The following is a 20,063-nucleotide window of genomic DNA, read 5'->3' as shown; positions in this document are numbered from 1 at the left end:
CGCGAACGTTCTGCCCGTTTATTAATGTCTTCCCCTATTTGTCGCGGTCGGCCTCCGTATTAACTAGACCCCCCAATTTGCTGTCACCCGTAAATTTTGAAAATGTACTTACGATTCCCAAGTCCAAACCGTTTATATAAATTATGAATAGCAGTGGCCCCAGCACCGATCATTGTGAAACACCAATTCTCGCCTTCCGCCAGTCTGATTAACTACCTTTAACCAAGATTCACTGTTTTCCGTTTAGTAGCCAGCTTGCTATCCATTCTGCTACTTGCCCACTGACTCCACATTCTCTGACATGAATCATGATTCTGCTATGGCTTACCTTATCGAAGGCCTTTTGAAAATCCAAGAATATTTCAGCTACTGCATTACCCTTGTCTACTCTTTCTGTAACTTCAAGTAATTCAACAATGTTGGTCAAGCATGACATTCCCTTTAGAAATCCCTGTTGACAATTCTTTCTCACATGCTCGGATTGAAAAAAAAAATTAAATTTCTTAAATAATTACCGACAACCAGTGAACACAACCGGTGTAACATGTGATTGTGCAGTATGAGCACAACGAGATGTCAATAGAACCAACTGGATATTTCTTGTTTCATTGACAGAGTACAAAGATATGCGGCTGGTGAATGGAAAGCATCGCTGTGAGGGAAGAGTAGAAGTGTTCTACAATGGAACCTGGGGTACAGTGTGCTCGGAAAATCTGGGTCCAAATGATGCAGGTGTTATCTGTAAACAGTTACAGTGCGGCCCTCTCACATCTATTCAGTATGACACTCGGTTATTCGGAGCGGGATCCGGACCCATTTGGCTTGATGAGATGGAGTGTAATGCACACGAGTCGGCGCTTTGGCAGTGTCAGTCAGAACCGTGGGGTGAACACAACTGTCATCACAGTGAGGATGTAGGTGTCGTTTGTTCAGGTACGAGCCTCTCAATGTGCGGGTGTCAGTCCAAACGTTCACGTCCAATACATTCAGCATGCTTCTCTTCCCAACAGAAGCCAGAATACCGCTGGGATCCCACAATTCAAGGCTCTGCGTTCAAGAATCTGGTTCTAAACATTAACATTCACCAGGTGCTTCCTACTCTATTATACCGATTAGCTGACTTGTATTTCTGTCTTTTACTAAATAAATAACAATACATAATTCACTTTGACAGACTCAGGCCAAATGTTGCGCCTGGTTGGAGGTAACAACACCAACTGCTCCGGGAGAGTGGAGATATTGTCCAATAAGAGCTGGGGCACGGTGTGTGATGACTCCTGGGATATGGCCGATGCCAATGTTGTCTGCAGACAGCTGGGTTGCGGCCCCGCTCTATTGGCCACTGGGGGGGCCGCATTTGCCCAGGGTGACGGCCTTATCTGGCTGGATGAGGTGAGGTGCACCGGAAGTGAATCATTTCTGTCCGACTGTCGTTCCTCACCACTAGGTCAACATGACTGTGATCACAAGGAAGATGCCGGTGTGATTTGTTCCGGTAAGGGTCGCAGGGGGTGTTACTCGGTCTGTGTACATCGCTCAATGATTTATGAAATTAAGAACAACATTTATTATTTTAATGTAAAATTCTAATGTTTCAATTTTGAAATGTTTTTACATTATATTCCACATGACTCAATTAGCCGCTTCCTGGTTTTCCCTGCACATATGCAGGTACTTACCATTATTAGTACTATTGTTAGTATTAGTGTTAGCTTTCATATTAGTGATTTTGTTATTATTTGTATTTTCTTAGTTTTATTAATCTCTGAAGATAATGTGAGCGGTTTCAAATTGACTGGAACATTTTATAAAAAAAATACAAGGCGAACTGTGTGTTAAAACATTCTGTAATCTTTTGATTAAGGACAGTGGGGTAAATACACCTCCATCCCTGTTGCCATCTGCATAACCCTCGAGTCTTTCTAATCTGTGATCTAATCGCACTGATGGCGGTAATGCAGAGCAAGTCAACAAGAAGTGAGGCTCAAATCTTACCGCTGAACTAACACTTGATCTCAGATCGCTTCATATCCTGGCGAATCTCCAGTTCATTGCACCTTTCCATAGAGTATCAAGTGGTCTTTTTAGAAAGAAATCTTAATCCGCTTTTGGCAATTTGTTTCATTCTGTGTACTGCCCGAATTAGTAAAATGGGACGTTTACAATGGAGATTTTTTTCAAGTCTCCTCATTCGATACATGAGATTCCAGAAGAATTTACTTGCTCCAACAATGGAATAGAAAGTTTAATTGAATTGTCTGGGCTATGCGTTCAGTTATTTATTTTTCTGTTACACTTCCTTTATCCATTGGGTATCCGTTCCAGCCCTTCCGTTTCCGAATCCGGATGCCCAATCGCGAACTCTCTGACCGGGTTCTCTCCGTCATTTTGAGAGGTGACACTTTAACATTCGACACTGAATATTCTACAGCCCAACACAACTGTTCCACTGATGTCTCATGCACCCAACACGCACTCTGTGTACACAGCAATTCACTTCTTACATTGACGGAAAAGGACAAAGAACCATCAGCTCCTCACTCGCGGTTCCAAACTGATGCTGTCCGAAGAGATCAGCCAAATTCACCCAGCCTCTCTGCAGCTGAATTACTCTGTGGCCCCGAAACCGAGCGATCAGTTGGAGGTCATTTCTCCTGGTACCCCCTCATTTCGTCGTTCCCGTTGTTAATACAATTGGCCCCGGTCTGCTGGCTCTGAACTAGTGTCTCACAGAGATAAAGACGCACACACAGACACACGCACACCGATCCGCACGCACACAAGGAAAGACACACACAACAAAACTCTTCCACATTCAAGCTAACTGACTTTGTCCCTTGAGTATCACCATCTCTAAGAATTGGATTCATTCTCAGACGAATTACTGATAAACGCACGAGGAGTGAGACAACATGTTAATCGCCCGCCCTCCGTCCAACAGGTGCTGTCACTGGCGGCAGGAACTCAGCTGTTAGTTTGTACCAAGAAATTGAGAATATTCCACCCGGCGGAGATTCCGCTCAGACCCAGGGATCAGGTCAGTATTTTTCGTTTGATGCCGAATCTTCACTGGACAAACGCCGCCTACCCTTAAATACCCCTTTTAATGGTCAATGTACTGACTGGACACGAACAGCATTCCGCTCACTGCCCCCATGTGAAGGAGTCCTATCACAGTGAGAGGGTCGCTGTGTCCGTGTGTATAGTGAGACCAGCAAAATGATTTAGGAAGATTCCCACTGGTCGGTATTGCTCAAATAACAGATTTTCCGGTTGGTTGTATATACCGAGCAGAGTCATTGTTTCCATTTCCCGGCCGGCTCCACACGGTCTCCCTCAGATACCTGAGCCCGTGAATAATAAAAACATCGGCTGATTGTAATCTTTTATTTTATATTCACTCAAACATCACCCGAAGTCAGAAACCGACTGAAACCATTTTCCTTGCTCACGTATCGCCTATCCTTTATAATATTTCATGTGTTTGCTGAGCTTGGACTCTCTGTCACTAACATTTAATTTCATTCCCTTTAAACAGTCTCAAAGCAGTCGCTGCTTTTATGAGGCGACAGCCGCATTGTCATAAGAACATAAGCATTAGGAGCAGGAGTAGACCATTCGGCCCCTCGAGCCTGCTACGCCATTCAATAAGATCATGGCTGACCATCGACCTCAACTCCACGTTCTTGCCTTATCCCTATATCCCATCATTCCTCTACTGTCCAAAAATCTAACTATCAGTCCAAAAATCTATATATCTTGTTGCAGATTTTATTTTTTTGATTATTCTATTCCTGTATCTGGAACACGTTCCTGTCAGGAACTCCCTTCCTGCGATTGGTTGCTTCTATCAGATTTATTCTAACCGGTTGTATTCTGATATTTAACATTAATTTACTAATTGCGCTTTACGATATTAGAGCAAGAACGCTTATCGAATCGATATAATCTTTGTCTTGCGCTATTTTTAGGCAGGGATTTAACCGTTAAGATAAATCTCGGTTAAAAAGCAGACGGATGAACGAAGCCGATATTATGCTCGTTAAACTCTTTCCTGGCCCACAGTCCGGGGGGTCCTGTTTCTGCAATCAACTCGGTTTTAGAGACTCAGAAAATGTAAGAGACGGGGGAAAGGGAGGGATTCTAGATCAGGAAACCCTGCTCACTCTCTTTGTACTAAACAATTATGTTGTATACTGTTTTTTCTGCTCTGATATATTACCTGTACTAACGGGCTGCACTGTTTATTGTTGTGCCGGCTCGCCGGCCCATCCCGAGTTGCTCAGAAGTTTTTTTTATGGGACTTCCCCTTGAACCACTGCAGTCCTTGTGTTCTGGGCTCATGTACTGTCCATCCGTAGTTGCCCTGATCAAGAAAGAAAGACTTGCATTTATATAGCGCCTTTCACGACCACCGGACGTCTCAAAGCGCAGTACTTTTGGAGTGAGGTCACCGTTGTACTGTGGGATAAAGTGGTGGTGGGCCTTCCTCTTGAACCACTGCATTCCTTGTGGTGAATCATCTCCCACAATGGTGTCAGGTACCAAATTCCAGGATATTTTCACAGGGACGATGGAGGCATTATGTTGTCTGCTCCTATGCTCCAATGTCCTAATCAATCTCTCTAATAACCATCTATTTTTGTGGTTGGCAGTTTCTGGTTCCATTGACTCAATCAGATTGAAAATTACACCAGTGACATTTTCGGCGACACTGATCCGGGAGCAGGAAATCCTGAAGGGAACTCTTCCAGTATTCATGGTAGGTACAACTTTACTTCGTACAATCTCTTTTTTGGACGTCACACTCTCTACTACCAAAAACCAGCAACTAAAGATATCTGAACTTACTCGCCGAAAAATGACACTGCCAAGGACCCGTAGTACTGGAGAGTGACGTTAGTTACAAAATATTGTGGAAATACGTTGGATTCGAAACAAAGTCATATCGATTTCCCCCAATGGTATAATGGAATGAAACATTCAGTTCATTGTGCTTCTTCACACGGCTCTACGGGCCACGACATGTAAAATGTTTGTGCAGTTTGGATGGTAAATGTGTGAATTTAAAGCGGAGACTTAACTACCTCTACACAACATGGTCCAATCATTCCCCGCCAGCTAACGCCATTAATCTAATTGAATTTTTGATGAAGTAACAGGAAGGATTGATGAAGGGAATGCAATGGATGTTGTCTACATGGATTTTCGGAAAGCGCTTGACAAAGTACCACATAGAAGGCTGGTTAACAAAATTGAGGTTCATTCAATAGGTGGGTCAATGGCAGCTTGGATCAGTAATTGGCTTAAGGGCAGCAAACAGCGAGTTGTGGTAAATGGCTGTTTTTCAAACTGGAGGTTGGTCGACAGATGTGTTCCCCAAGGTCAGTGCTGGGACCACTTCTTTTTTTGATATATATAAATGACCTGGATTTTGGAATAGAGAGTACAATTTCTAAATTTGCCAATTACACCAAACTTGGGGGTGCGGCAAACAGTGATGATGATACAAATCGACTGCAACAGGGCAGGGAATGACTAGCAGAAGGGGCAGGCAAGTGGCAGATGGAATTTAATAGAGAAGTGTGAGGTGATGCATTTTGGCAGAAGGAACAGGGAGAGGCAATATACATTAATGACACAGTTTTAAAGAGTATGCAGGGACAACGGGACCCGGGAGTTACTGTGCATAGACCCCTGAAGGTGGCGGGTCATATTGAGAGAGTGGTTAGCAAAGCATATGGGATCTTGGGCTTCATAAATAGAGGTATTGAGTACAAAAGTAGAGAAGTTATGCTGAACCTTTATTAAGCACTGGCTAGGCCACAACTGGAGTATTGCATCCAGTTCTGGTCACCACACTTTAGGAAGAGTGTGAAGGCACTTGGGAGGGTGCAGAGGAGATTTACAAGAATGTTTCCAGGGATGGGGGATCTTAGGTACAAGGACAGGTTGGAGAAGCTGGATTTGTTTTCATTAGAGCAAAGGAGTTTGCAGGGTGATTTGACAGAGGTGTACAAGATGATGACTGGTTTGGATAGGCTGGACTGGGAAAGGCTGTTCCCAGTAGTACTACAAGGACTAGGAGACACTGATTTAAGGTTTTGGGCAAGAGATACAGGGGGGACCTGAGGAAAAACTTTTTTATGCAGCGAGTGGTGGGGACCTGGAACTCGCTGCCGATGGACGTGGTGGAAGCAGACACACCCAATGGGCTGGATTTTGTCAATGGGGACGTGATGGAGGCGGGACTCCCACTTTTTGGGTTGTAGTCCCATTTGTGGCCAACCCACGCGATTTTCCCTTGATTGACCTTGTTGAGCCTGCCCAGCGGGCTCAGCAGGCCAATTAAGGGACAACTGGTTATAGGGATTGACATTTCATCTGCCAAGAGCTTTTGACAGATGAAATATCAGCGTTTGACAGCTCTGTGAAGCTGTCAAACAGTGACAATTTGATTTCTAACTTGAATCCTTCTCTGCAGACTCAGTTAGAAATCTCTCCTGCAAAGAAAGCTGAAGGCTGTCACTTTTGACAATTCGCAGCCATTCTGCTTTCTCTGCCTTTGAGATGAGGGACTCCTGAAACCTAAAGGAAGGAAGGGCTGAAAAGGTAAGTTCATGTAAGTAAAACTTCTTTAAACACTTTAGACACACCAAACACACTTACCTTTGCCCTCATGCACACATCACTCACCTGAACACCGACATCTCGACCCCTCCAAGTCCTTCAACCGACGGCCCACCTCGCAAATTTGGCGTGGTTTGGAGCCGTCGGGAATCCCACACTTCAACCTTAAAAATAGGGATTAGGCTAAAAACTGCCTGTTAACTACCTGTTAACAGGCAGATAATTGGCACAAATCCCTTCCCACCTCGGGTAGGCGGGGCCCAGTGCGGGGCAGGCACCCACCTCCTTTGAAACTGGATTGGGTGTGGGATGGGGTCGGGACCCCTGATTTCGGGATTTTAAACACCCACACGCCTCCAAACCCGCCTCCACGGCCCATTGAAATCGAGCCCTATGACTTCACCGGAAGACCACACATGGTCCACTCCCCCGCCCTGCAAGGCCCGGTTAGATTTATTTATAATAATATTATTCTGAGTACACGGTTCTGAGTCGTTTCTGAGAAAATCTCTATATCCTCCCAGGTCCGGTTCCCGGCGATTGTGACGATGTTGAAACTGGAGCCATTGACACTCAGGGCGGACACTTTCTGCTGGACAGTGGTCCTGATGGTCTCCTCATACTCAGAAGTGCTGACAGTGATCTCTCCACTATCGGTGAGTTGCATCTCCGACATTCCCGCAGTCACCAGCACTCTGTATTGGAATGGACTGTCGCTGTTTAAAATTTTGTTTCAATCGGTTGTGTCACGGAAAGGTGGTGGATTCCTGTTGTGATTACAAGAAGTGACGTCTTAAAGAAAAGCGATGTTCCTGAAAAGAGATCCTTATCCTGTTCAGTGTGTATTATCTACCTTGTCAATACTCGCACCAAGAATCATTCCAGTGTTCAAACTGAATCAGAAGAACATAAGAACATAAGAAATAGGAGCAGGAGTAGGCCATACGGCACCTCGGGCCTGCTCCGCCATTCAATAGGATCATGGCTGATCTGAATCTAGACTCACGTCCACTTCCCTGCCCTCTCCCCGTAACCCCTAATTCCCTTATCTGCTAGGAAAATGTCTATCTCCATTTTAAATTTATTTAATGTTGCAGCTTCCACAGCTCTCTGGTGTAGCAAATTCCATAGATTTACTACCCTCTGAGTGAAGAAGTTTCTCCTCATCTCAGTTTTGAAAGGGCAGCCCCTTATTCTAAGATTATGCCCCCTAGTTCTAATCTCACCCATCAGTGGAAACATCCTCACCGCATCCACCCGATCAAGCCCCCTCACAATCTTATATGTTTCGATAAGATTGCCTCTCATTCTTCTGAACTCCAATGAGTAGAGTCCCAACCTACTCAACCTTTCCTCATACGCAACCCCCTCATCTCTGGAATCAACCGAGTGAACCTTCTCTGAACCGGCTCGAGAGCAAGTATATATTTTCTTAAATATGGAAACCAAAACTGCACGCAGTATTCCAGGTGTGGCCTCACCAATACCCTGTATAACTGCAGCAAGACTTCCCTGTTTTTATACTCCATCCCCCTTGCAATAAAAGCCAAGATTCCATTGGCCTTCCTGATCACCTGCTGCACCTGCATACTAACTTTTTGTGTTTCATGCACCAGGAATCCCAGATCCCTTTGTACTGTAGCACTTTGCAGTTTCTCTGCATTTAGATAATAACTTGCTCTTTGATTTTTTCTGCCAAAGTGCATAACCTCACACTTGCCAACATTATATTGCATCTGCCAAATCTCTGCCCACTCACTTAGCCTGTCTATGTCCTTTTGCAGGCTTTTTATGTCCTCCTCACTCACTGCTTTCCCTCCCATCTTTGTATCATCGGCAAACTTGGATATGTTGCACTCGGTCCCTTCCTCCAAATTGTTAATATAGGTTGTAAAGAGTTAGGGTCCCAGCACTGACCCCTGTGGAACACCACTAGTTACTGATTGCCAGCCCGAGAACGAACCATTTATCCCAACTCTTTGTTTTCTGTTAGATAGCCAATCTTCTACCCATGCCAGTATATTACCCCCAATCCCGTGATTTTTTATCTTGATCAGTAATCTTTTGTGTGGAACCTTGTCAAATGCCTTTTGGAAGTCCAAATACACTACATCCACTGGCTCCCCTTTATCCACCCTGTATGTTACATCCTCAAAGAATTCGAGCAAATTTGTCAAACATGACTTCCTCTTCGTAAAACCATGCTGACTCTGTCCTATTAAATTATGTTTATCCAAATGCTCTGTTACTGTTTCCTTAATAATGGACTCCAACATTTTGCCAACCACAGCTGTTAGGCTAACTGGTCTATAGTTTCCAGCTTTTTGTCTACTTCCCTTCCTAAATAAGGGTGTTACATTAGCAGTTTTCCAATCTGCCGGGACCTTTCCTGAGTCCAGGGAGTTCTGGAAAATGATCACCAATGCATCCACAATCCCTGCCTCCACTTCTCTCAACACCCTAGGATGTAGGCCATCAGGTCCGGGGGATTTATCCGCCTTAAGTCCCATTATTTTACTGAGTACCATCTCCTTAGTGATTTTAATCATGTTTAGCTCCTCCTCCCCCCCCCTGCCCCCCATTGCCCCCTGTTTGTCCAGTGTTGGGATATTTTTAGTGTCCTCTACTGTAAAGACTGATAAAAAATATTTGTTCAGCGTCTTTGCCATCTCCATGTTCCCCACCACTAGTTTCCCAGTCCCATCGTCTAAGGGACCAACGTTCACTTTAGCCACCCTTTTTCTTTTTATATAGCTGTAGAAACTCTTGCTATCTGTTTTTATATTTATTGCTAGTTTACTTTCATAATCTATCTTCCCTTTCTTAATTAATCTTTTAGTTATTGTTTGCTGGCTTTTAAATGCTTCCCAATCTTCTATCCTCCCACTAGATTTGGCTAATTTATATGCCCTTGTTTTCAGTCGAATACTATCCTTTATTACTTTTGGTACTCTGGTTTTTGGATATTAGATGCACCACATTTGCTGTCACCCAGCTGTAAAACAAAGCACTGGGTCTAGGTTGAAAACAATTCTCTTCCACTCACAGATCAACAAATTCCAGCCCCTGCACCAAATTGACACAGATATATTGCCCACACTGATGTGGGTTTTAATGCTATCTTTAACCCATAATCTTCACAGTATACTGTTGACACACCCGCATGGATCCCGGTCTCAGTTCCATTAATAATCCATAATCTGTCTCTCCTCGCAGCATACAGCTCTCAGCCCCACACTGATCCCGGTTTAACGGTTCCTGGTAACAATGATGACGCTCACTGTGACATGTTCACAGCCCCGGAAATTCCGCCACCGATGGGCAGTGACTGTGTGGCTCAAAGCTTTACATCAATTACATCAAATCGGTAAAAGCAATGTTTTATGATCTGTTCCTTTGTTTGTGCCGCAGTGCTGAGGAGTGTCCATTCCCGGGTGGTGTCTACTTTGTGATACTAGGGAATGTATTCAACGGTTAGTGATACTGAGAGTATCAGAGAGAACATTCTATGTATTCACTGTTGAAATAAAATAACCCTTCATACTGGCTGTACTTAATTCAATTCTGTGATTGTGGGGTGTGTATTTACTACAGTTAATGATATTGAAACTATCAGAGAGAACATGGTGTTTATTTATAGTATTGTACGAATCGTCAGATCCCTAGCTGAAATACAGAGGTCGAGTCAGTCCGATAATTAAACGAAGTTTAATGTAAACTAAAGAACCAACAATGGAATGCAGGAGAAACAATCAACAGGTCTTTTCTTAAGGCTGGCTTCACGAGGTCTGACCTGGGATCCTCCCAGCCTGACGTCATCACGTTTCCCGCCGTTCAGGACGTCACGTGTGGTGGCAGCAGATGGCCGCCCATGATGTGCTGGCTGTGCTGCCTCGACCGGTCGCTCAAGGTCCAGGTGTGCAGCCTTGAGGCGGTCCACGGAAATGTGGTCAGGCTTGCCCCCGACGTCCACTAAAAAACTCTTGGCACCCGCCTGCAGTACCTGGAAAGGGCCTGTATATGGAGGTGTGAGATGACTATGGTGGGCGTCATGCCTGACACAAACGAATTTAGCCTGCTTAAGCTCCGGCGGAACGTGTGACACGGGCAAACCATGATGTGACGTCGGAATTGGCCTAAAATATTGAGCTGCGTCCCGGTGGGCCTCCAGTGGTTCGGCTGCCGACCAAGGTCGCGTTGGTGATGGAAGAAACTCGCCTGGCACCCGAAGTGGCTGTCCATAAACCAGCTCGGCGGCCGATGCCTGCAGGTCCTCTTTGGGCGCTGTGCGTAATCTGAGCATCACCCAAGGCAGCCTGTCAATCCATGCGGCCCACTGGAGGCTGGCCCGCAGCGATGCCTTCAAGGACCAATGAAAGCGCTCACATAGTCCATTTGCCTGTGGATGGTAAGCCGTGGTCCGATGGAGCTTGGTGCCCAAACCCAAGGCTAAGGCATTCTACAGTGCAGATGAGAATTGCGGCCCGCGGTCTGATGAAATATCAGATGGAACACCGAAACGTGCAACCCAGGAGGAAAGAAAAGCCCGGGCGACATCCGCGGAGGTGGTGGACGTCAAAGGAATGGCCTCCGGCCTCCTGGTGGTACAGTCGACAATAGTCAAGATATGTGTGAAACCCTGTGACGGCGGTAGTGGGCCAATGAGGTCGGCATGGACTTGATCGAAACGCTGCTCCGGTACTTCAAAAATGGCTACGGGAGCTTTGACGTTCCGCTGAACCTTAGCCTGCTGGCACACGATGCAGGTGTTGGCCCAGTCATGGACATCCTTGTGCATCCCTCTCCAGACGAACTTGAATGCCAGTAGTTTTTGTGAAGCCCTCACACCAGGGTGCGCAAGCCCGTGGATGGCATCGAAAACGTTCCTACGCCAGGACAGTGGAACGATCAGGCGGGGGTCCCCCAAGGAGACATCACAGAGCACGGAGGTGCCAGCCGAGTGGAAAAGCACATCCGATGGCTGAAGGCAGGAGGAGTCAGTACGGAAAGCTTGCATTTCCGGATCAGCCGCTTGGTCTGCAGCCATGAGTGAATAATCGAGTCCCAGCTGGATGGCCTGGACCGTCGCACGCGAGAGGCAATCGGCGACCACGTTGTCCTTGCCGGCCATGTGCCGGATGTCGGTGGTGAACTCAGAAATAAAGGTGAGCTGTCGTTGCTGTCGAGCCGACCACGGCTCAGCCGTCTTGGCCATGGCAAACGTCAGGGGCTTGTGATCCACAAATGTGGTGAATTGGTGTCCCTCCAACAGAAAACGAAAATGGCGGATGGCCAGATACAACACCAACAACTCCCTGTCGAACGTGCCGTAGCTGCGTTCATTACGACGCAATTGGCGACTAAAAAGCGCCAGCGGTTGCCACGTCCCGTTGAGCCATTGCTCCTGCACAGCACCTACGGCGTAGTCCGAAGCATCAGTCGTAAATGCGATGGTGGCCCCAGGCAGCGGGTGTGCCAACATCGTTGCATTTGCGAGAGCATCTTTCGTGTCCACAAAAGTGCGATGCATCTCTGGTGTCCAGACCAGAGGTTCCTTCCCCGGTTTCCCTCTGAGTGCCTCGTAGAGTGGCCGCATAAGCTGCGCGGCCCGGAGAACAAACCGATGGTAAAAAATTACCACACCGAAGAACTCCTGGAGCGCTTTAACGGATTGCGGGCATGGAAAAGCAGCAATCGCCTCCACCTTCGACTGAAGTGGCACTGCTCCTTCCGCAGTGATGCGGTGGCCCAAAAAGTCGATCTGTCACAGCCCAAATTGGCATTTGGCCAGGTTAATTATGAGGCCATGCTGATGGAGGCGGCAGAAAATGAGGCGCAGGTGGCAGAGATGTTCCTCTTTTGAAATACTGGTGGCCAGGATGTCATCGAGATACACAAACAGGAACTTATGATCCCGCAGCACTGAATCCATAAGGCGCTGGAACGCCTGCGCCGCATTCTTGAGCCCAAACGGCATTCGGAGGAATTCAAAAAGACCGAACGGGGTAATGACCGCTGTCTTCTGGATGTCCTGCGGGTGGATGGGCACTTGATGGTACCCCCGGACGAGGTCGATTTTGGAAAAAAACGAATTGCCCGCCAAATGTGTGGAGAAATCTTGGATGTACGGTATTGGGTACCGGTCGGGCATCGCGACCTCATTGAGGCACCGATAATCACCGCAGGGCCGCCAACCACTGCCGGGCTTAGGGATGATATCAAGTGGCGAAGACCAGGTACTATCCGACCAGCGAACAATCCCCATCCGCTCCATGGTGGCGAACTCCGCCTTCACGGCCTCGAGTTTACTGGGTTCCAGCCTCCGAGCCCGGGCATAGACCGGGGGGCCGGTCGTCATGATGTGGTGCTCCACACCATGTTTAGCCATTGTTGCCAAGAAGGTGGGCCGAGTTAGATCCATAAATTCCCCGAGAAGGTGGGCGAAGTCGTCGGGCACCGCCACGGTGCAGGAAACTGTGTGAGGCACATCTAAGCCCTGAAAGCACAGGATGGAGGCAAGCGTGGTGGCGTGAATCAGACGGCGATTTCGTAAATCAACCAATAGGCCATTGGCACAGAAGAAGTCAGCACCGAGGATTGCCATTGCGATTTGGGCGGAGATAAACTCCCATAGGAAACGTTGTCCACCGAAACACACCTGGATCCGCCGCTTCCTGAACATACGAATAGCACTGCCGTTGGCGGCCTGGAGTGGAGAACCGTGCCTCCCGGCCCTGATGTCAAGGAGTGAAGCGGGGAGGATGCTGCACTGGGCGCCCGTGTCACACATAAACCGCCAGCCCGAAATGGAGTCGGTGATATAAAGTAACTTCATGGAATCTCCAACCGCCATCATAGATGCGAAACCGACATCGGGGTCTTTCTTCCGTTCATGCAGTCAGTGCTGTTGCTTTCTTGTTGCATTAGGCACGAAACTACAGGGAGGATGGCAGCATCTGGATTTTGGGCCAAAACGGGCGTGAGGTGGAGGCACCAAGGCGGGGTTCTTTGGGGCAGGATGCTTCGAGGTGGTGCAGTACTGCTGCATCACCGCATAAATAGTGTCGGCTTCGGCCGCGAGCGCTACACCATCCATAGCCTTCGACCTGGCGAGGGCTGCTTGCAGCTGCTCGGAGCTGGCTCAGGAACAGTTCCCGGAACAAAAAACACTGCGGCTCAGAGCCAAGGAGCGTGAGCATCTGGCTCATCAAATCAGATGGCTTGGCATCGCCTAACCTGGGCAGTGTGAGTAAACGTCGCGCGCGCTCCGCTTTCATGAGGCCGAAAACCTGCGTTAGTCACGCCTTAAGCATATCATACTTGTTATCCACGTGCGGGTTTTCCAGCAGGCTAATGATCCTTGAAGCCATCGAGCTGTCCAGTGAGGAGACCACGTAAAGATAATGGGTCTGATCCAGCACGATGTTCTGAAGTTGGAACTGAGCCGGGAGGCCCCCTGTTGTTCCCAAAATTGAGGGAGCTTCAAGGTCACTGCATTAACATCCATCGTGCTGCGTCGCACTTCCTCCGCGAAAATCGTCCACGAAGCTTCGGGGTCACCACTGTAGGAATCGTCAGATCCCTAGCTGAAATACTGAGGTTGAGTCAGTCCGATAATTAAACAAACTTTAATGTAAACTAAAGAACAAACAATGGAATGCAGGAGAAACAATCAACAGCTCTTTTCTTAAGGCTGGCTTCACGAGGTCTGACCTGGGAACCTCCCAGCATGACGTCATGACGTTTCCCGCCATTCGAGACGTCACGTGATGACGTCATCGCGCTGGTTCTGCAACTTACGAGAGCGGGTTATTTACAAACAGTAAACAAACATAGGTGCTGTAGCACTCTGTTAAAGTCAGTTATATATAGTCATATACAGGAGTCCCTTGGTGGCTTTGCCACAGTATCATAGAATCAAAAATGGTTACACCACAGAAGGAGGCCATTCGGCCCATCACGCCCGTGCCGGCTCTCTGCAAGAGCACCTCAGCTAGCCCCACTCCCCCGCGCTTTCCCCGTAGCCCTGCATTTTTTCCTTCAGGTACTTATCCAACTCTCTTCTGAAATCAACAATTGATTTTGCCTCCACCACCCTTTTAGGCAGCGAATTCCATATTCTAAATGCTTTTTCCTCATGTCGCCTTTGGTTTCTCTACCAATTGCAGTTAATCTGTGTCCTATGGTTCTTAACACTTCTGCCAATGGGAACAGTTTCTCTCCATCTACTCTGTGTAGACCCCTCATGATTTTGAAAACCTCTATAAATCTCCTCTCAACCTTCTCTGCTCTAAGGAGAACAAACCCAGCTTCTCCAGTCTACCCACCTAACTGAAGTCCCTCATCCCTGGAACCATTCTTGTAAATCTTTTCTGCACCCTCGCGAAGGCCTTCACATCCTTCCTAAAGGTCGGTGCCCAGAATTGGACAAAATACTCCAGTTGAGGCCGAACCAGTGTTTTATAAAAGTCCATCATAACTTCCTTGCTTTTGTGCTCCGTGCCTGTATGGATGAAGCCCAGGATCCCGTCTGGTTTATTAATCGCTTTCTCACCCTGCCCTGCCAACTTCAACGTTTTGTGCACATACAACCCCAGGTTTCTCTGCTCATGCAACCCTTTTAGAATTGTGCACTTTAGTTTATGTTGCCTCTCCTTGTTCTTCCTACCAAAATGTATCACTTCGCACTTGTCTGTATTAAATTTCATCTGCCACGTGTCCACCCATTCCATCTGCCTCTCTATGTCTTCTTGAAGTCTATCACTATCCTCCTCACTGTTCACTATTCTTCCAAGTTTTGTGTCATCTGCTAATTTTGAAATTATGCCCTGTACACCCAAGTCCAAGTCATTAATACATATCAAGAAAAGCCGTGATCCTTTTACCGACCCCTGGGGAACACCACTGTATACCTTCCTCCAATCCGAAAAATAACCGCTCACCACTACTCTCTGTTTCCTGTCACTTAGCCAATTTCGTATCCATGCTGCCACTGTCCTTTTCATTCTAAGGCTTCAACTTTGCTGGCAAGCCTATTATGTGGCACTTTATCAAACGCCGTTTGGAAGTCCATGTACACAATATCAACTGCATTGCCCTCATCAACTCTCTCTGTTACCTCATCAAAAATCTCAATCAAGTTAGTTAAATACGATTTGCCTTTAACAAATCAATGCTGGCTTTCCTTACTTAATCCATACTTGTCCAAGTGACTGTTAATTTTGGCCCGGATTATCAGTTCTAAAAGTTCCCCCACTACCGAGGTTAAACTGACTGGCCTGTAGTTGCTGGGTTTATCCTGACACACTTTTTTGAATAAGGGTGTAGCATTTGCAATTCTCCAATCCTCTGGCACGAGCCCTGTATCCAAGGAGGATTGGAAGATTATGGCCAGTACTTCCACAATTTCCACCTTTACTTCCTTCGGTATCCTAGGATGCATCCTATCCGGTCATGTTGACTTATCTACTTTAAAGACAGTCAGCCTTTCTAGTAATTCCTACTTATCATTTTTTATCCCATCCAGAATCTCAACTACCTACTCTTTCACTATGACTTTGGCAGCATCTTCTTCCTTGGTAAAGACAGATGGAAAGTACTCATTTAGTACATCAGCCATGCTCTCTGCCTCCATGCACAGGTCTCCATTTTGGTCCCTAATCAGACCCACCCTCTTTATACTACCTGCTTACTATATATATATGACTATAGAAGACTTTTGGATTCCCTTTTATGTTAGCTGCTGATCTATTCTCATACTCTCTCTTTGCCTCTCTTATTTTCCTTTCACTTCCCCTCTGAACTTTCTATATTCAGCCTGGTTCTCAACCTGACATCTATCATACACCCCCTTTTGCTCCTTCATCTTACTCTCTAGCTCTTTCGTCATCCAGGGAGCTCTGGCTTTGTTTGCCCTACCTTTCCCATTTGTCGGAATGTAGCTCGACTGTACCCGAAGCATCTCCTCTTTAAAGGCATCCCATTTTTCGCTTACAGTTTTGCCTGCCAATCTTTGATTCCAATTAAGCCAGGCCAGATCCATTCTCAACCCACTAAAATTGTCTTTCCTCAAATGATGTACTTCTCCTCTAAATAGCTCCCTGTCCTTTTCCATAACTAGTCTAAAACTTATGATACTTAATCACTGTTCCCTAAATGTTCCCCTACTGACATTTGCTCTACTTGACCCAGCTCATTCCCCAGAACCAGATCCAGCAATGGCTTCTTCCTCGTTGGGCCAGAAACATACTGATGAAATTTCTCCAGAACACACTTCAGAATTTCTTCCCCTTCTCTGCCCTTTACACTATTACTATCCCAGTCTATATTAGAATAGTTGAAGTCCCCAATTATCACTACTATATAGTTCTTGCAACCCTCTGTAATTTCCCTGAAAATGTGCTCCTCTATATCCTTCCAACTATTTGGCGGCCTATAAAATACACCCAGTAGTGTAATGGCACACCTATTGTTTCTCAACTCTAACCAAATAGATTCTGTCCTTGACCCATCCAGGACACCCTCTCTCTCCAGCATTAAATAATCTCCTTAATCAATACTGCCACCCCACTTCCTTTCTTTCCTTCACTATCTTTCCTGAACATCTTATATCCAGGAATATTTAGTAACCAATCCTGCCCTTTTTTGAGCCCGCTCTCTGTTATCACCACATCATATTCCCATGTGTCTATTTGCACATGTAGCTCACCAGCCTTATTTCCCACACTTTGCGCATTCACACACATGCACTGTAAACTTATCTTAGATCTTCGTGTATTCCCTCTTAGTCTGATCCCACCTAATCCCGTACTATACCTTACTCTAGTGCTATCTGGTTCTCCCAATCCTTTGTGTCCTTTGATTCTTCTTTCTAATGCTACATCCTGGTGCCCACCCCCTGTCAAGTTAGTTTAAACCTGCCCCAACAGCACCAACCACCACCCCCCCACCCCGCCATCCCTGCAAGGACATCGGTCCCAGCTCTGTTGAGGTGCAACCCGTCCAGCCTTTACAGGTCCCACCTCCCCAGAACCGGTCCCAATGTCCCATGAATCTAAAGCCCTCCCTCCTGCACTATCTCTCCAGCCACACATTCATCTGTTCTATCCTCCTATTTCTATTCACACTAGCTCATGGCAGGAGATTACTACTTTTAAGGTATTGCTTTTTAAACTCTTTTCATACGCCCTAAAATCTAGCGGCAGGACCTCATCCCTCTTTTTACCTATGTCGTTGATACCGATATGGACAATGACCTCTGGCTGTTCTCCCTCCACCCTCAGAATATTCTGCAGCCGTTCAGTGACATCCTTGACCCTGGCACCAGGGAGGCAACATACCAACCTGGAATCACGTCTGCGGCCGCAGAAATACCTGTCTCTTCCCCTAACGATCTAATCTCCTATTACTATTGCTTTCCTGATCTTCCTCCTCCACCCCTGTAGAGCTGAACCACCCGTGGTGCCATGGACTTGGCTCTGGCTGTACTCCCCAGAGGAGCCATTGATCTCACCAGTATTCAGTACTGAATAAGGGTTGGAGAGCAGGATGCACTCAGGGGACTTCTGCACTACATGCCTGGTTCCCCTTTGCTGTCTCATGGTCACCTATTCCCTTTATGCCTGCACACTCTTATGCTGCGGGGCGACCACCTCCTGATACATGCTATCCATGTATCTCTCAGCCTCATGGATGCACCACAGTGACGCCAGCTGCTGTTCAAGCTCCAACATCTGGAGCTTGTGCTCCTCCAGCTGATGACACTTCCTGCACATGTGGTTGTCCAAGATATGGGAAACATCCTGGAGTCCCCACATGGCACAAGATGTGCATTCCACTGGACTGAGGTGCCCTGCCATGACTCTACTTAATGGACTATTTAGTAACTAAACAGAAATAAACTTAAGGCAAAAAGAACAATCACCAAATACTCACCAGTCAGCTCCTTCCCTTGCTTTGACATCAATTATCACGCTCCCTGACACTCGCATTCCCTCCGGGCTCTTGGACCTCCCTTTATCTGTGGCCGTTCCTCTCGTTCTCCCGCAGGTCCATTCTCATGTCTAGTGTCTTAGAGACCGTGAGTTCTGTGGCTCCACTCCTCCTTTTCAGTCAGATGTCTCCAACGCCTTCCCCCTCTCCACCGATTCCTGCGGTCACAAAATTCCTCCGCTCTGCTTGCGATTCTTTCCGTTTGCGATCTCCCAGCTCTCTCTCCAAGCTCTGTCCTCAAGCTCGATTTATTTAAAGAAAAGGCTAGTTGAAGTTACATATCAGAGAGAATACTCTGATCAGTGAAAAAAGACTCCACTTGATTTTATTGTGTGTTGGTGGGAATTGATTTAATCATCTCTCACGCAAGGTTTTGTTGTTCCCTTTCAGGAAAAAGTCCACGTAAATTCCACGATGCGATGTCCCGAGACATTCTACAGACTAGCGGGAAATATTATGTGTTAAATCTAAGTGTCCATTAACTTTTCTAACAATTTGAGCATGCTGAATGTGCTTTTCTTCATATTTATCACTTTATTTTAATTGATCGCCATTTTACTTTGTGTTGAAATAACTAGATTTAGGTTTTCTGCATATTTTGTTTGAAACTGTCTGTGTTCTGTTTAATTAAAAATTGTAAAACAGAAAAAATGTATTTCGGATCATTGTTCTGTCTATATTAACACTGTAATGCATTTATCTGGTTGGATGGACCAACTCCGTGTGAAGATTATAAACCCAATTTTATTAATGAAGGGTTTATAGGAACTTCATTTTGCAACCTCTTCAATTGTTAATATCCCATTAAAGAAGGATTAGAAGCCGCAGGGGGTCAAATGAATGGTCTTTCTCTTTTATCTCCATTTATTGTAACTGGTCCCTAACATACCGCCGTATGCTCGAAGTAGAGTCTGCTGCAGTCTCATAATACAAGTTTACAATGTAAAAAACCGTTAAAAATATCAAATGCATTTATTAAATATTTTAGTTGGAACTTGTGTCTTTGTCGACGTTAATGTCTTTATTATAATCCAGTCACTAAACATACACCAATTCCTAGACTCATCACGATGTTGTTTTACTGCACTGCACCAATCCCTGGGGATTCCAGAGTATGGCGGGACACCAGGAGAATCTGATCAGAATTTCACGGCCATCGTTTTTGAACTTTAATTCTAAAAGTTAAATATTTCAGTTATTAAGCAGCAGGGAGGAATGGTTAGTCAATCAGCAGAACGATTGCAGCGCATCTTGTCCATCAGTAGGTGCTAATACTTATTCTATCAGGACAACTCGTGCAACGGCCAGTGTCCACCAGCAGACGGCAAACATTACTGTAAATAAAAACAGAAAATGCTAGAAACACTCAGCAGGTCAGGCAACATCTGAGGTGAGAGAAACAGGGCTAACGTTTCATGTCAATGACCTTTCTTCAGAAAAGT

The 20,063-nt window shown here is 46.2% G+C and overlaps 1 protein-coding gene across 6 annotated transcripts in view; it reads left to right on the top strand.

Annotated features, from left to right (window-relative positions):
• Positions 1-19,619, top strand: part of LOC147097992 (scavenger receptor cysteine-rich domain-containing protein DMBT1-like) — a 43,873-nt gene extending 24,254 nt beyond the window's left edge. Inside the window, exons 1-7 of one of the 6 annotated variants that reach the window (XR_015074255.1) lie at positions 1,078-1,495; positions 1,865-1,978; positions 2,940-3,037; positions 4,656-4,762; positions 7,155-7,286; positions 9,847-9,997; positions 19,012-19,619. Coding sequence is in view for 3 of the 6 variants with exons in the window: in XM_085971191.1 (XP_085827317.1) it covers positions 1,947-1,978; positions 2,940-3,037; positions 4,656-4,762; positions 7,155-7,286; positions 19,012-19,086 (444 nt within the window). In the remaining 3 variants the exon portion in view is untranslated. Of the gene's footprint in view, positions 1-615; positions 934-1,010; positions 1,496-1,864; positions 1,979-2,939; positions 3,038-4,655; positions 4,763-7,154; positions 7,287-9,846; positions 9,998-19,011 lie in introns of those variants that run through there. The other 5 variants (XM_085971191.1, XM_085971190.1, XR_015074254.1 and 2 more) reach the window with 5 other exon arrangements.
• The last annotated feature ends 444 nt before the right edge of the window (positions 19,620-20,063 follow it).

This window comes from Somniosus microcephalus, chromosome 30 (genome assembly GCF_052327205.1).
Source record: "Somniosus microcephalus isolate GS21.2 chromosome 30, FLI_Smic_1.0, whole genome shotgun sequence".
NCBI classification, from domain to species: Eukaryota; Metazoa; Chordata; class Chondrichthyes; order Squaliformes; family Somniosidae; genus Somniosus; species Somniosus microcephalus.
This window is presented reverse-complemented; position numbering and strand designations above follow the sequence as displayed.